The sequence below is a fragment of the Sciurus carolinensis genome, chromosome 5 (genome assembly GCF_902686445.1).
Source record: "Sciurus carolinensis chromosome 5, mSciCar1.2, whole genome shotgun sequence".
Classification (NCBI taxonomy): domain Eukaryota; kingdom Metazoa; phylum Chordata; class Mammalia; order Rodentia; family Sciuridae; genus Sciurus; species Sciurus carolinensis.
In genome coordinates, this window is record NC_062217.1 from 27,722,228 (window position 1) to 27,740,387 (window position 18,160).

General features: G+C 40.4%; 1 protein-coding gene across 1 annotated transcript in view; it reads left to right on the plus strand.

Annotated features, from left to right (window-relative positions):
• The window catches only part of B3glct (beta 3-glucosyltransferase), a 119,924-nt gene that overhangs the window by 91,660 nt on the left and 10,104 nt on the right, over positions 1 to 18,160 (plus strand). The window contains exons 11-13 of the mRNA XM_047554229.1: positions 3,236 to 3,349; positions 4,413 to 4,512; positions 11,247 to 11,366. Coding sequence (XP_047410185.1) covers positions 3,236 to 3,349; positions 4,413 to 4,512; positions 11,247 to 11,366 — 334 coding nt within the window. The remainder of the gene's footprint in view (positions 1 to 3,235; positions 3,350 to 4,412; positions 4,513 to 11,246; positions 11,367 to 18,160) is intronic.

An 18,160-nucleotide genomic window follows, 5' to 3' on the forward strand; every position in this document is an offset into this window, starting at 1 on the left:
GGGTCAGAAGAGGTGATTGGATGAGTTATGGAAGAATGGAAGGAAAGTCAGGTGTTGTCTGGCTGTGTTCTTGCCCTGGATTTTGAATAGCCGATGTTCCAAATTGCCTAAAAATGTTGCTTTCAATCAGCCAGGAAGGATGCTTTCCAGTCTTAAGTATACCTCCGTGTTAAAATGAGGAATTAGAGAGCGCCCGCCTGTGTGTCCCTGGCTCTCCTGAGAAGCCCAACCAGGGTTTTGTTTGTGGTCATTGAATCATACAGAGGGACGCAGGTCCATTTGCCAATTGAAAGTAGCAGAGTCCTCTAAATCAAAGCAGCCGTTCACATTTGATTGATTGAACATTTTTAAAACATTCAAGTATCAAATTCATTTTCATTCATATGATACAGTTTTGCAAGTGAATTTGCCAGAGGTAAAAGCATGTTTCTGTACCTCACTGTGAGACACATCTTCTGCTTGGAAGGTTTATGCCATCTGTGCAGCTAGGATTTTTTTTTTAATAGTAAAAGTTTTACATTGCCCCTATTTTAAGTTATCCTGTGGCAAACTTTCTTGAAAGAGGTGTTCATCACTATTTTATTATGTGGCAGGAAGTATGCTTCTCTTTCCTGCAAACAAGATGTATAGCTATCATGAAGGGATTTTTGGTTGTTATTTTTGGTTTTTGGTTTGTTTGTTTTATTTTAGTATCTTTAGGACTGCAGTGCCTTGGGTACAATATGTTGTCAATAGTAGAATGAGCTCATTTTAGAATTAAACAGAACTAATACAATAGGCCAATATTCTAAAAGTTTATTTAGAATCAACCTTGGTTTAAAATAAAGCTATAATTTGCACTTAGAATTTGAAGACTGCACTTAGCTTCAAATTCTTTACAGCTAGACGCTATATTGATAAGGGCAGAGTAAGGACAAATTGTTTAATGCTTTGGTATTATAGAATCATACCATATCTTACAGTGTTAAAACGTTTGGCCTGTTTTTAAGTGGCTTATTTTTAAATGATTGATAATGATGGTACCAGCCTTGTATCAAAGGATGTATTGTCATTATTAAAAAACCTTTCTTTAAACTAGTTTCTAAAAATAGTCTTAGGCCTTATACCTACAAAATCCGGACCTCCTTCAACTATTTACTGAGCAACTACTATGTCCTAGGCATTGTGTCAGGTATTGGGGAACAAGTCACACACACAGTACCTCTTACCATTATGATATTTCTATTTCAAACTAAAACTAAAAGGAAGCAGTTAGGTAGAGCAGAAAACTAACTCACACTTGATTTTTATTTCAATTTCATTTAAATCAACTAGTTGAGAAGAAACACCTGTTCTGTTTAATAAAGCTCTTAGAGTAAGAAAGACTGGAGGCTAAAGGCTGAGGAAATTGAAAGCAGAATTTGCACAGCCTGCAGGACCCATGCTGGGAACTGAGGAAAGTTCTTGACCTTACCTCACAGCTTCTTCCAGCATTATGCAATGGACATTTTACTCAAGAGAATGAAATTTTAGTGACTGCAAACTGCAGGACACCTTTCTGGGGTAAGCCCTCTTACTTATTATATGCAAAGCCAACTGTGACTTTATTGCCCAGGTTAAGATTTTTGTTGTGCTGGAATTTGGAAGTAGAAGTGTGAGGTATTTAAAAAAAATTTTCTTTTTCTTGGTCCTCCAGCTTTCTCTTTTATTTAGTGCATCTTTGAACATTTGGGCAGGGAGAAATCTTTATAACTAAGGGCCTTTCTGTAGTTGCAAAAAAATTACATTTTAATGTTTAAAAATATTCAATGGATAATTTGGTGATTATTTTATAAATATCAAATTCATAATCAATTTTCTTTCATAAAAGTTGATGAATAGTGGACTTAAAAAGAATACACATTTGTATTTTGTATATAAATGTTGTCTGATCTGGGTTCTGCTGATTTACATATCTAAACATATCTAAACATTTAAATTTAACATTTAAATTTTACATTGCACTGACAGTTTTTGCATATTATTGGCTTTGATTTGGACTGGGAAAAAGGAAAAAAGATAAGAACTGATAGAGTATCAAAAAGGGAAGTGAAGATTTGCTTCATTAGTTAAAGATTCTTAAATTAACACAGTATAAAATCTGTTAAAACAGAAGCAGAGCTGGGTGCAGTGGCACATGCCTGTAATCCCAGCAGCTCAGAAGGCGGAGGCAGGAGAATTGCTTTGAGGCTAGCCTCAGCAACTTAGTGAGATCCTAAGCAATTTAGTAAGACCCTGTCTCAATATAAAAAAATAAAAGGTTGGAGGATGTTGCTCAGTGGTTAAGTGCCCCTGAGTTCAATCTCTAATACCAAAACCCCCAAACAATAGCAGAAATCCCTTCTTAAAATTCAGAGATGCTCAGACAGTAATTTAAAAAAAAAATTGAAAATAATTGCTTGGGTAGTCAGGTGAATTAATATGAACTAAGGATCAGTTTATACCTAAGGTATGCAGACAGCTGCCCTTGAGATTCTAACCTAAAATTAAAAAATTTGGGAAAGTTTTCCATTGTTTGTGTTTCTTGTAGCATAGAAAAACATTTTTTTTTGCTATTGACAAGAGTTTTAAAGTCTTCAGTGACTCTCAATTTTGTTTCTTTAACATTTTTCAAAAGCATAACATTGACATCAGTCATCCCATACAGCTTCTCAGTGGTAAGACTCCTCCAGGGTTTGAGTAGTCCTGTTGGAGTCTTTGGTTTGGGGCAGGCAGAGCTTGAAAAGGTTCTCCTGTGCTCCACCGTAAGAGGACGAATTTACCTCTCAGTCAGAACCACAATGAATATTCCAGTCCTTAAAAGTATTTCTGTTTCCTACCTGCCCATAACACATTTTCAAAATCCATTTGTAGATAGATTAAATGAAATAGCCTATTGGGAAGGAGAAACGTTAGTTAAAATTCACTGAAACACAACAGTAGTATTAGACTAGAAAATGTGTCATTGTATAGAAGAAAGTGCATTTATCACAGGAAAGAGAAGTACGTGATTTTAGGGGACATTGAAGATCCTTTAAGAAGACAGTTTTAGTTGTGTACTGTTAGCAGCAAATAGCGCTGGCACTTCTCAGTTTCAATAATAAGCCCCTGCCTTAGGACACCTGAAGAGGAGGAAGTCACGTTTATCCTTCTTTGCAGGTGATCATGCTGCCATTTTGAGTTTTCAAGCTTCCCATTATTACTGGGCCAGTGACAGTTACCTCTGTCAATTTTTCAGTACCCATCATAAAGCTGACTTGGGAAGGACAGGCCGGTCTCATCGAGTACTACAGTGACTATGCAGAAAGTTCCATCCCTACTGTGGATTTGGGAATTCCCAATACAGACAGAGGTGAGTGCTTAATTCTTGCCACTCCCCTGAAATATAACTCCCATTCTGTAAACATAGCAAATTCGGATAAAAATAAAATATTTTTAAGTACTGTAATTTTTAACCTCTTGTCAATTTTTTTTTCTTCTTATTCCTCTACCCAACATTTATACCCATAGATGCAGATGCAGTCTCGTTTCTCTAATTAAAGACTCTGTAGTACAAAGGAAGACCTTGCAGTACATTTTCAGTCTGTTCCCTGACTGTGATCGAGCACGTGTCAGTTCTGGTATCCAATAGAGTTGAGCAGTTGGTCTTTCATTCCGTCAAGGGTGCAGCTCGGCCATAATGGGGTGTACAAAGCTAATTTGTCATCTTCCCACAAATTAGGGAACCTCCATCCTTCCAAGTCGATGGTCCAGTTCACATCTCTTGTGCATCTCTGAGTAGCACCTGTCGCTATTCTGCCTACATTACTTTTGTGTTTGAAATACTTTTAGTATTTCGATTGGTAAACTGTTGGAAGTACACCTGCTTTTCTCTTCAGATGGCAGGTTTTCTAGTTGAAAACTTATTTTTAATTTTAAGAAAAGGAAAGTAGACATTTGGTCACATCATTATAAGATGCTCTTTATCCATCTTAGTGTTCATTTAGTGTTTTCCTCCACATTTTTAAATTTTTGTATTTTATTTTGGTTCCCCACATCCTTTTATGAATAAAACAAAAATCACAGCCTGTAATTGTGTGAGACCTAAAACTTTCTTATTTATCTGGACTGAAGATACTAATTTTCTACTGTAAATTATCAGTGTCACCTCATATAATCCCCCTGATCTTTCCCAGTTTCTATTTTCTCATGTGTGAAATGAGTGGCTTAGACTTCATGATCTCTTGAGTTTCTCCTTATTCTCTGTGTCTGTGAAAATTAGAGAATACTACTTTCTAGGAAAATTTCCAACTTTTAAAGTCCATGTTAACATCCAAGCTTATAATTACTTATGACACTTTTAAAACTTTGAAAAAATGAATTCACATATGTTAGAGAAAATAATGCATTTTAAGTTTTCTTCTTACTTTTCCTAGGTCATTGTGGAAAGACATTTGCCATTTTAGAAAGATTTCTGAATCACAGTCATGACAAAATACCGTGGCTACTCATTGTGGATGATGATACATTAATTAGGTAAGGAGTTATTCTCATCCTCGGTACTTTAAATTCTACAAATATCCATATTTGAAAGCTGTGGTGCCTTTAGATCATTCCAAGACACCATTAAGGAGAGGGCGGCAGGAACCTGCAGGCTCTTGGTTGAAGAGATGGGGCTGAGAGACTCAGGAGAAGGCTGTTAGAGTTTATAGGACGGAGTACCAGAGAGGAGAGAAGACTAGAGACTGATCAGCACGTCCATGTAAAGAAGCTTTCAGAACAATTAGAGGGAGCAGTGGTAGACACCCACCCAGGGCTGCGCTTGGGGCCTGTTGCCATGATTGGCAGAATATTGGGTAGAGGACGCAGGAGAGTTTAGTTTCAATAGCAAGGACTAGTGAACCCTAAACACAACACCCCTCTAGTCCCGCTTAGCAAATCTGAAAAAAGAGGGGAGATGTAGGTATAAATAAATCTGAAATAATCTCCTAGTCTTTCATCTTCTACAGATGAAAATTACATTGTCTGAGGTGAAAAAGCCACTGGATGGGAGTGACAGCAAATTAGACGTTGTGGAAGAAAAGGGTGAAATTCAAAACAGGGCAGAAGAAAATGGTGAACTTAGAAGCATCGCAGTAATAACTATCCAAAATGAAACACAAAGGTAAAAAATAATTTTAGAAAACGCACAGAGCATCCCTGAGCTGTGGGACAGTTTCAGATGGCCTTGTCTATGTGGAGTCCCCAGAGAGAAGGGATACATAACCAATACTTAAATATTTTCCACATTTGATGCAAATCGTAAACCCACATAATCCAAGAAGCTCAGTGAACCCAAACACAAAAGCAGAGCAGTAGTTACCTCCATGACTGCAAGAAGAATGTCCTCTTCAATAACATCTCACGTAGCATTTATTGCACCTGTAACCATGTCACATCTGTCATCAATCTTGCTACTCCAGTGGAAACTGCCACACGATCAATTGTTACCTCTCCTTTCAAAACTGATATCCTCTTTGGTAACAATGGACTCTCTAAATTTTCCTAAGCTCTGAGACTGAACACTCTGCAAGCTTCCTGGCCCACCTCTCTTCTCCATGAAAAACAACAGCCACAGAAATATGGTTTCTGTTATCACAGAAACTGGAGCTTTGACTTCTAGAAGGTCAACAAGAATTGGGGGACATGAAAACATGCCCTGACTGCAAAATTGAAAAACCACCTTTAAAAAAAAAAAAAAAACTGGTCAAAATAGGGAAGAGAGGAAACTAGAATGTTATGCACTCCAGAAAGAAATAGAAGACAGATTCATATCAGCGATTATAACTAAATCATAAACACCCCAAAGTGAACAAATTCAAATGAAATTTTAATAAGAATTATTAGAATCATAGGTGTTTGTCTTTTTGCCAGTTGTTAATTTCACTTAGTATAATATCCTCAAAGCTCATCTGTGTTGTAGCACATTGTTTAGTTTCTTTCTTGTTAAGATATTGCTGCATGATATCTCACTAATTGGATGTACCACGTTTTGCTTATCTGTGCACCTGTGGATAGACACTCAAGTGACTTGCACAGCTTAGTGAATAATGCTGCTGTGAGTGTGAGTGTACAGATGTCTCTTCAAGAGCCTGCTCTCAGTTCTGTGGGGTCTATAATGAGAAGTGGCATTCCTGGATCACAGGATAATTTAGTGTTGACTTCATGTGAAAATATAATCACATTAGGAAAGGAAAAAATATAACTAATGCACATCATTTTTGAAGATAGTATTTAAATATATACCTCCAGTCAAGAGTGAGCAGAAGGGAGCAACTACAAACAAATCCTGATTTTTTTTAGTATAGGCCTGATTTTTGAAGTGGTGTGGCCTAAGCCATTCTGAAATTATTCAGATTATTAGATTATTATCAAATCTATTGAATAGATGTTGATATTTTGGGGTGCCATCTTCTCACTATGGAAGGGAAATATGAATAAAGAATAGAGCAGGTCAAGGGAAAGCTCAATGGGAAGAGCCAGAATTGCAGGAATTTGAATTCATTATTTTTGGAGAGACTCATGATTTCCAAATCATCCGTGTGTGTGTGTGTGTGTGTGTGTGTGTGTGTGTCTGTGTTTTCACATATTTGTTTCCTAACTTTTTCTACTATAAGAGGCTAGAAGCAAAGACATTTCAGCTGCACTGGGACACCGTTACCTGGAGTTAGTAGTACTGCTTTCCTCACTGAAAGGAACCAGGGCTTCTCTGAGAAATGGCTAATTCCAGGGTTATGGCAAGGCAGGCACAAGACTCACTCCAGGACATCCTTTTCTATCAGCAAGTTAGGAAGTGCTAGAAAAAAGTGGGAGGGTGGCGAAAGGAAGAGGAGGAAGAGGAAGAAAAGTACATGTCATGAGGACCCTGAAGGGAACTTGAGTGGGTTCCACTGGCCAAATCTGGGACATCATTATAAGTAAAGACAATAGTGAATTACGAGCTATTAAAATTACAAACATGAGTTCATCCTTATAATAAATAAATACATAAATGAAGAGAAGGTGGGTCTTGCTTGCAGGGTAACAATGAGTTCTGGTTGACAAAAGTGCAGGGAGGGGTGGACGTGGAAATGTCATCACGTAGTAACCATCACAGCAAGGTCTGATTCAGGCAGGACTCACTAATGCATGCTACACGAGGACCCCCCAGTGAGGACTGGGTTATTTCCATATGGCCGAGTATCTGCCCAGAGATGCTTGGAAATGGTAGGGGAAATATGGATACTATCCAGTGGGGAAACCAGACAGTGCCTTACTTGGATGATCAAATAAATCTTACCAAGGACGGGCAGATGGACATTGTGTGCCACACACGATGTCACTCATGTCATACTGTAACCGGGCTGCGTAAACCTCAGACACACCTGACATGCAAATGGTTCTCTTGAGGAAAGGTGAGGGGCTTGTAGCATTGACAACTACCAAGGTTTCAAAAGACAAAGCATAGCTATGGAACTGGTTCCAGATTAAAGAAGGTTAAGGTGATATGATAAAACGCGTGCAATAAGGGATCCTGGACTTCATCCTGAACTGGAGGGGGGGCGGGGGATGCTATCCATGACATGACTGGGTCAAGTTGTAAAATTAGATGCTAGCGATTAACTTAGTGGAAGCATTGTGTCAGTGTTTCAGTGTTTTAAATATTTTTATTAGTCGTTGATGGACCTTTAGTGTATTTACTTATTTATATGCGGTACTGAGAATCAAACCCAGTGCCTCACACATGCTAGGCAAGCGCTCTACCACTGAACCACAACCCCGCCAGTGTTTCAGCTTTGAGTTACAATTAAGACTGCTGTCTGTCTTTGTGTACAAGTCCATGCAGGCACCTGCTTTTTTTTCAGCTAAAATGTATAGAAACGGAGGAGCTGGGACATGTAGCAGGTGGAAGTTTAATAACTCATTGTATCAATGTTACATTTCCTTAATAACTCATTGTATCAATGTTACATTTCCTGAAGTTGCTCACTTTTACCATGCTTAGGAAATACACATGGACATATTTTGGAAGAAAGGGGCATAATGTATACAACTTACTCCCTAATATTTCAGAAGAGGGAAATAAATATACATATGTACATGTATGTGTTGTGGGAGGGTCCACACATACAGAGTAGATAGAATGATAAAACAGATGGAGTAAATGTTAGCAACTCTTTGGGTAAGGGATTTAAGAGTTCTTTGTCCCAGTCTTGTAATTTTTCCATCATCTTGAAATCATTCCCAAGGAAAAAGTTCAAAAATAATTAACTATAATAGGTCAGGGTAGAACATCCTCTTTATCTTAAAGACCACTATTTTGCTGTTAAAAATCTGTCTATGCTACTGAGAAACATCAGCGTAGCTCTTGCTAAAGAGCATCTCCATACTGTTATTCTTCATTTCTGTGCCTCAGAATTGCCTGAGATGGGAACAGATTGTTCAATAGAGTTCTTTTCCTGGATCAGTAGCCAAATCTCCATAGATAGAATTGGAGATCTATCTGCTTCATCCACATTTCCACTTGTTAGTGAAGATGAAGTACGTGATAATTATCAGACTCCATTTGTGATCCGTCAGCTTTAAAGTAATATTGTGAATATAGAACTAGTGTCATAAGGAAAAGAAACCCAGAGGAGATGTTAAATTCTGGTTATTTTAACCTTACAATTGAAGAAATCAAAGGTTTGGGGTTAAATTGACAGTTTCACAATATGCAGGAGGAAGAGAAATATCACAAAGCTCTTTTTCTTTTTGTCAGGTGCAGAAGTAGACATCAATTTGCCGTAGAAAGTTTTGGGGTTTTGCAGAACCTTTTCCAAACAAAAGGCTACCATGTCCTTAGAGATCTTTAAGAGTATATTCTGCCTCACAGAATAGCATCAGCATACTTACTTGCCTTCCTCTGCAGAGCTATTTATTAGATGACTTCTTGAAGGCTGATTTCAAATTAGGTGCTTAGAATGTTAAATATGTATATTGAAAATAGCATAGAGTCCAGAGAGAGTGTTCTCTGGTCACTCAGAAACTGCCAACATTTTCAGAGGCTTTGACCTTCAGACAGATTATAAACCGGATCTGCAGACCTGTAGACCCTTTAAGCACCAGCATTGGTAGGAGATTTTTTTTCTCATACATTAAATGTTTTCTTCACTTTCACCTTCAACTTTATCAGCTGGGGTACGTCTGTAGATGCATGAGCGTGAATAGAAAGGGGGCCCCTTTTGTACCTCCCCACTTGTTACTGGAGGGGGTCCAAGGAGGTCCCAGTGAAGAGAGACTTCAACTCTGGATAACGGGGTCCTTAACAAATGTCTCAGAAAATAATTTTAAGATGTGTCAGATAGAGGCATAAACAGATTTACTAGGGAAGCAAGGAGTACACATTCAAAGGAGAGTGCAGGCCGTCTTAAGAGTGATAGCAGCCTTTGGGGTCTCAGGCTCTTCTTGGTGAGAGGTGGGCATGGGAAGGTATGTCAGAATGACATCAGTCTGGTGATCATAAGACACTTTATGGTGGTCTGGCAGTTTTCAGGATCCTCAGTCATGTCTTCTTTATTATCTGATCAATAGAGAATGTTGGAAAAGTACCCAATAGTGTAAATTTCATATCTCCCTTTTTCTCAATTTAGTCTAAAAATACATGTATGAGTGGGCTCATTAATAGTGCACAGGGCAGATTTTATAAGTGGGTGAATTTTCAGTAAGATCAGAAGTGAAGATTTATAGATTTCCCAGAAATTTGGGTGTGACAGGCCTGGAGAGTGCAGGTATGAGGAACTTTCAGGCTTTCGATTCTAGTTACAGCCTCCTTGTCTTCCTTTTGTCTCCCTTCTACCAATCTTTTCTATTCTACCTCATTATCACTACCCCATCCCCTAACAGAGCAAAAAAATTAGTCTTTAGAAAATTGGCGTGCTCAATGTGGGAAAAACTTTCATGGTTAGTAATTTAGAGAAACACCTCATATCAACCCACCTCTTGGACTCATGATACTTATGAATCATAGGCTGAGACACATACTAAAGTTTAGCCCATTAAAAAATTTTGCAAAGTTATTGACCATGGAAAGAAAAATGTAAAGATTAGTGATTAATATCATGAGGAATGCTGAGACCTGGTGATGTGTGACCTGCAAATCTCTAGGTGCAACAGTAGGAGGACTTTATTAGGTGTTTCTAAATGATAAAGTTCTTAAAATGGGAAAACTTGACTTTCTTAGCATCAACCTTTATGACTGCTTTGAAGAGTGATTTTTAGTGGGGCGCGGTGGTGCACACCTGTAATCCCAGTGGCTCAGGAGGCTGAGGGAGGAGGATCATGAGTTCAGAGCCAGCCTCAGCGAAAGCCAGGCACTAAACAACTCAGTGAGACCTGTCTCTAAATAAAATACAAAACAGTGCTGGAGATGTGGCTCAGTGGTCAAGTGCCCCTGAGTTCAATCCCTGGTACCACCCCACCCCCTGCAAAAAGAAAAAAAGAGAGAAAAAGTGATTTCTAGTTTTTATTTTCCTGCAAAATCTTTATTTCATCCTTCGAACAGCTATAGTTGCAGGCATTGTTCTGCCCAGCTCATGAATATTCGCACTGCCCTTTGTGAGCTCTCATTGTCGACAGGAAACAAAGACTGATAGGGGGCAGAGGGCATTTGAAGAGATGTGCAGAGACAAAAAGTTGGTGCCCTGTGGTGGCCTTATTGAGGAAGACATTGGTATGGGTGGGTGTGCATCATGGATTTCCAGGAAAGCCTCACTACCCCAATTCTGGTCCATCCCTGCCAGCCACATGCTGGGCATAGTTGCCCCTGAATGCATTCATACCTCAAAAGTTCCTGTTTTGGACATCAAGGACGTAAAAAACAGAAACCACAGAAACAAAGTCCATCTGCACAGGTGCAAGGATTGGTCCATACTCACCTGCAAGGAGGACGGGTAGAAGTGGCCCCCTCACTCCCTTCGCCTGCCACCTACTCCCCACATTGGGCAGCCAGGTCCTGGCAGGGGCCAGTTCAAACTGGAAAGTGAGCCTCTGGTTTCTCTTCTGCTTCCAGTAATGTAGAGTGTTCATCCATTTTTTGGGGGGGAGTCTTTTTTAAAATCTATTTTTTTCCAAAAATCTCCAGAATTTCATCCCAGCATTTTCCTTGTATAGTGCTGATAATACAAAGAGGGGATGTAAGAGCGATGAAATATTTATTTTGAGACTACATATGAATTAAATAATTATTACTTATGTTCCCTTTGGCATCTCAGCATCTCCAGGCTCCGGCACTTGCTTAGCTGCTACGACTCCAGTAAACCCGTGGTCCTGGGAGAGCGCTACGGATATGGCCTGGGCGCTGATGGCTACAGCTATGTCACAGGAGGAGGAGGGTAAGCATGGCCTTTTGCAAGTACAGTCAACTCTCAGGGTTCATGGGGGATTTGGGTCCAGGACCCCAACACAGATGTTCAAGTCCCTTATATAAGATGTAGTATTTGCTTATAATCTATGTACATCCTACTGTATACTTTAATCTCTGGATTGCTTATAATATCTATTACAATGCAAATGCTGTGGAAGTAGTTTTTATATTGTATTGTTTAGAAAATAACAAGAAGTAAAAATGTCTATGTCACCAGAAGAGGTCCGAAGAGTTCCCAGATAGGGGAACCTCAACTCAGCACCAGCGGATCCTTAATGCAGAAGAATTTCAGCACTTCTGTCAGAGACACAGATTTATTTAGGAAAGAAATGCATATTTAAGGGAGAATGCAGACCATCTCCAGAGTGAGAGACGCACTTTGGGGGCCCCATCTCTTCTTTTGAAGGAAACTTGGTAAGAGGTGGTTATAGGAGGGTGTATGGGAATCATGTCCGTCTCAGAGACAGTTTATGATGGTCTACTGTGCTCTTCATCAATAGTTTCTTAATCTATCTCTTGGCTTAATCTGTTGATTAGTGGGTTAGTTATCAGTGTGTAAGGTAATTGTCATAAATGAATAAATTTTCAGTAACTTCAAGATTTTCCAGAAATTTGGGAGTAGCAGACCTGGGAGAGAAGTAGGTCTGAGGAATGACAGGCCTGGAAAGATATGAGGTATCTTTAATTAAAATCATATCTCCTTGTCTTTCCTTTATATGTCCTGTCTACCGATCTTATTTCTTTTATCCTGCCTTGTGTACATGCTCAGTATAGGTACATTTTTAAAAGATGTTTTGATCTGTGATCAGTTGAATCCATAAGTGTGGAACCTGCAGATACAGAGGGCTGAGCTTTCCTCTCCACAAGGCGAGGTGAATCTCGGATCTACACTGACAATGTGAGTGCTCCTTAAATAGTAGTTGTTACTCCAATAGGAAAGTGAATATTGTATTTGTGAAATATGAACATGAAGAGAATCTACAATAAGGAACAATTTACCCCTTGAAGAGATAATATAAAAATATATTTCTAAGTAGTTGCTGGAAATGTCCCTGTAATAACTATTGCTTCTAGACAGTCATCTATTTTGGATAGTCTGTTAAAATGAAAAAAAAAATCACTCATAGATTTCAATTAAAACAATAAGCCATTATACTTTAAAATTATTCCATGCTTAATAAATCACATTTGGAAAAAGAGTAGTATAGAAACTTAGATTTAGGCAATTAAATAACATTTGTGTAGGATTTATAGGTTTTAAATAACAGTTAAAAATCAATCTTTTTAAATGAAGCACCTGCCTCATCTCTTATGGGAAAGGATTTTAATTTGATTTATATGGGTAAATCAATTGAGCAGTTAGTCGTTTCTATTATTGCTGTAGTCTTTGCTACTAGGGTGTTTAGGGAGAATGTTAACTTGTCTTCAACTCTAGTCATTTGAATTCATTCAACAGATGTTTCTTGAATGTTCACTATATACCGGTCAGCATTATATCCAGTGATTATATTCTTCTGCAGGGCTAGGACCTTTTATTCCTCTTTTGTAATCCCTTAGATTAGAACACTTCTGTCTTAGTCCATTTTTTTTCTCTTGCTATAACAAAATATCTGAGGCTGGATAACTTATATTTAGCTTAAGCTTTGGAAGTACAAAGCATAGTGCTAGCACCTGCTCAGCTCTGGTGAGGCCCTTCAGGCTATGTCACAACATGGTGGATGGCACCATGGCAGAAATATGTGCGAGATGGAAAGATCCTGTATTTAGTCAGGAAATAGGAGATCAAAGGTCAGGCTTGCTTTTTTTTTAAATAATAATTTACTCTTGTGGTAACAAACTAGGGGTTCCCTTGAGAATGAAATTAATCTCTTCTGAAGACAGTGCCCCTAGTGACCTAATCACCTTCCCCCACGCCCCCCTTGTTAACGTTCTGCTACCTCCCGGCACTGCCACTCTGGGAGCCAAGCTTTCAGCACATGAATCTTTGGGGGACACATGCAATTCATATCCACATCACAGCAGGTTCCTTCTGCAGGTTCTGCAGTGTCTTATTGCAGGTGTTCTGGTTTGGTCTAGCTCATCGGTGGTGAATGCAGCGTGGTTGTGGAGGTGGGTCTGTTGTGATAATTGAGCCTGAGGAGGAGTGCTGCTCTTTGTGAAGTAATGTCATGTGTGTAGTGCAGGGCACTAGCAACAGGACATGGGGGTCCAGGGAGGACTTTCTAAAGGCCAAGGAGAGTTGACCTCTTTGTTAAAAAAGAGTTCAAGCTGTTTTCAGCAATACAGTGGTGTATGTAGCTTTCTGGGTGAGGTATTAGGTCCAATTAAGGATGAGGGCATGACATCCATTGAGCCAGAACTTGCAGCTTTTGGAAAGGTCCTGTTATCTGTGCATGAGTTTCTATGTTTCGTAGCACAATGATGTTCATATACTCTAAACAAAGAATTTTTGTGTGATTTCTGAGAGCAAACTGTTTCATTGTCCTTCTTGCTTATTGGATTTAACTGTTATTTCTGAGACCAGCACCTGAGACCTTCTGAAATCTCACTTTACCTTACCTAACCAGTGTGGTCTTTTACGACTGCAGCGGGGTGCTCAATCACTCCACTAGCCTAGGGTGTGCCAAGCCCTGGCCATGCACAGATGAACGCCCACAGCCTCTGCCCTGCAGGAGCTCACAGGCAGATACATTGCATAATTGCCACTGCTCCCTTTCTCATGCCTGTGACAGGCCCTGCTTGGCCACCAAGGTGGCACCTTTAACCTCTTCTGTGTTCAGCCTCTACCTACCTGGCTAGTAGGTATTTCCACCACCTCTTGTTTTCCTGTCTTACAACTTCTTCCCCCCACCATGCGTCTTCCTCATTCGCTTGGGAACGCTGCAGGCATCACCTACTCTTGGTACCTGCGTTTCCTCAGCTCCTTATTGGTCCTTCTACCTAATTCACCTTGCCGAGGTCTCCTGGGACCACACAGTGGTTGTATCAAATGAACCGTTTCCAGTCTTCATCTTATTTCTCCTCTTCGCAGCCTTTGACAGAGCTCACAGTTTACTTGAAACACTTCTTTCTCTTGCCTTCCAGAATACTCTCCCAACCTTTTTTATTCCTGTCTTTCTGATTGTACCTTCTCAGGTCTCTTTGTCTATCCCTGTAAAGTCTGTCTTTCTCAGCCATCTTTTCTAATCTCCCTTCTCTTCTCCTTCTGTGTTCTTCCAGGGTGATTTTATCCACCCCCATATACCCAGATCCTTGTCTCAGCCTAAAATTCTCCCCCGCTCCTGCTGCACAGATCCACCTACCAAAGGACACCTCCACTCAGTGACTCACAGGCACATCACCTCCCATGCTGAACTCATCATTTCTGACTTCAGCTCCTAATCTGGTCCTTTGCCATTGGACCCTCTCAGGGAGGGCACTAGCACGTGCGATTCCTACCCCTGGATCCTGCAAGTCTGCTCTCACCCTTTCTCTTCATCTTTCCCCACTCTCCGGCCATGGACTGAATTCCTGTCTCGTCAGTTTTATCTTCCGAATCTCTTCAGTACTTCTTTCCACCTCCGCCACTCGTCACGGCTGCTACCATCTCTGCTCCGGCTGCCTGCTCTCCCTCTTTCCTGTCTTAATTGATTCCACACAGTTTTGCACGCTGTAGTTAGAAAGCCCTTTCTAAAAAGCAGATCTCATCCCATCTTCCCTGCTCACAAGCCATCCGGCTTCGCCTCGCCTTACTTCCCCCTCAAAGATGCAAACAATTTCTTAACATCTGGCATCTACGATAAGGAGATGGCCATTCACATTTCACCAAGGTCAAACTGGTCTTGGCCACCTAGAGATCACCTGAGGGGAAGCCTCTCTTGGTTCTGCTGAGGCCACTGCTGCCCAGCAGAAGAGTCCGGCAGGGCCTGTCTGACCAGGCCCTGGTTACCCCTGAGAGCTGCATGGCCCCTGCTCACCTGGTGGGGTTTCCTCCCTAGAAATTCGTTAATCCAGGTTTCCTATTGTCCAGCTCTCTTCAGTAATTCCATAAACGAATCTGATTTTTACTTTATTTGTGCTTCATTGCATTACCACAGCTTGGAAATCTCTTGGTCCTTGTATAGCCTAACTGGACCTAGAACTTTTACCCTCACCTGTAGGATAAAACCTTACCAAGGCCCACAAGGCCCCTCCTGGTCTTGGCAGATGTTCTACCATTCTGGCTCTCATCCGAAAGAATTCATGTGGAACTTATTGCTATTTCTCAGAAACACTTACTTTTCCCCACTCCCCCCAACGTCTGGCATCTGCTGGTCTCTACAGTTCCAGCTTTCTGTCTGCCTAATTCCTTCTCCTTCTTTTGGACTCAATATAGTTATTATTTATCTTCTCCTAGAAGCCTGCAGCCCAGCCTAGTCCCTCAAATCTGGGTTTAATGCCTTTTTAATGTACTTTCATAGCATATTATATAAACAGTTATCATTTAATTGTCTATTTACTTTCCTATTTTCTACTTAAATTACAAATTATTTGCAGGTAGCACCTGTGTCTAATTTCTCATTATATCCCCACTTCAGAGCATAGGGACTCACTTTGGTCAAGGTACAGTAAATAAATGAATAAACGAACATACGAAAACCAGGCATTTGATTTTCACATAAGTAACATGACCCATGGGTTTTAAAAGTACTATTATACAGGCACAGAAACATTCTTCATGAGATTTCTTGTTCTGCCAACCTTTGATAAAAGTGCATACACAATGCGAAATAGTTCCTCGGGCATTACAGTAGGGACTTTCTGATGTTCGAGCTAGAGAACCAATGTGTTTTTTTGAAATAGCAAGTCAGGTTCAGTGACTAGCAAAATCTGTTCAGAGACCGTAACAGCACTTTAAAATAATGAAATATAGAGTGGAACAGAGTAAATGGTATCAGAGTGCATCACACATTGTAAGGGTATGTATTGTTTGGTGAAATGTTTGTTTTGGTTGTACTCACACACACACCACACACATACACGCACACACACAACACACATATTCCCATACACACAATACCCATAAATGGTATGAAGTTCTGGTTTTCTAATCATGTTACAATCAAATGAGTTCCTGACGATCATAGCCCTGAGCCCAACTCCCCTCCCCCATCCTAGGCCCCACGTGGCAGGGTGGGTCAGAGGTGTGGACTGCAGTGATGTGTGTGTGTGTGTTCTATGTTTGGAAGGTACGAGACCTTTGTAGTGTTTGAATGCAAATGTCTCCTTTTCCCTTGTGGCTTGCTCCGTGGAAGTTTGGCTGTTTGGAAAAAATTAGTCAAATGTCTATTTGTTTATCTACATAAGTTTGGGCAGGAAGCTGTGCTTGGGAGGTCACAAGCCTCTTTAGCAGGCTTGGGGACAAATGACTTCACCCTTGGAAAAGGCCATAGGCCTGTAGTGTTATCCAGAGAGACAGTCATGACCTGCTCATCTCGAGGCTGGAGGACAGGTGTGGTTTTGATGCCTGTCATCTTCTGTGTGTGCTCATCTGTATCAATAGGCATGATGTCAGGTGAGCCCTAGCCTCCCATTTCATTTCTTCTCATTTTTAAAATTCATGTATAAGTAGTAAAGGCAATGAAACCCGTAACCTTGCAGCTTTTCTTGCTTCATTCCCCACCCCAACCCTTGTGCTGGGGATCCAACCCAGGGCCTTGTGCATGTTAGGCAAGCACTTTATCACTGAGCCACATGCTCAGCCCCTAATCTTGTACCTTTTTAACATCTTCTTAATATTTAAAAGGTGGTAGGTAGAGAAGACAGGTGCTCTTTTCTACCATAATATGATTGGTAATTTCTCCTTTGGGGAGACAACTTGGTTTGGAAAGAACTCAGGGCATACTAATAATTCAATATTATTAAGGCCCATGTGCACATAGCTGATGTGAATAATTAATGCGAGACTGTTCTGTGTGAGTAGGCAAAAGCATAAACTAATAAAAATTTCACTCTGACAGTTTATCTCCCTGTGAAGCTGGTTTTTCAGAGAGCAGACCAGAATCAAAGGCTGTCTTTTTCTTTCTCATTCTACCAGGAGCTGGCGAAAGAAAAAAAGAAAGCATTATTCACTGTGTTCTGTCAGCGCTTCCCTCACACAAGCCATTTCCCTGGGGCTGATAGGTTGAGGCCAACATGGGGGACTCAGCACAGGTGTTTGACTCAGCCCCAAAGTTATGTGACCTGGAAAGTGTTCACTAGTGGACAGTAACTTTCCAAGAGAAAGACAGTTTCTGCTGGGTTTTCAAACTTGCAGTTTCCCTTTTTTGTGTGGTTGACTGGATATTTCTTCTTTCTGTACAGTTCTATTTCCTTGTACCATTTTTAAATAAAGAACCTGTGTTTTCTCGTGTAGTCACATTTCATTGTGACATCTGGTATCTTCATAAGGGCAAGGGGCGAGTGTTCTGTATGGTTGCTTCCTCAGGACTCGGGTGTGAAACTGCATTGCACTGATCTCAGCTTGGTGTGGAATCCCCATTGTTGAATTGGGTTGTACTCCAACTTAGTCCTTTTCCCTTCCTGCCAGACTGACTCAGAACTCTTCTTCCCTTGGGAAGCTCTTTGCAAAGGCAGCTTTGTTCTCACTTGTTTGATACATCAAACTTTTATGGAATGCTTACTACCTGTGTGCAAGACCCTATGTTTGGCTCTGGAATGTGTGTATGAATTTCAGACAGTCTTACCTTCAAGAAAGTCTCTGGCGACTGGGGATGAACTTGTGAACCGCATTGGTCCCTTCAG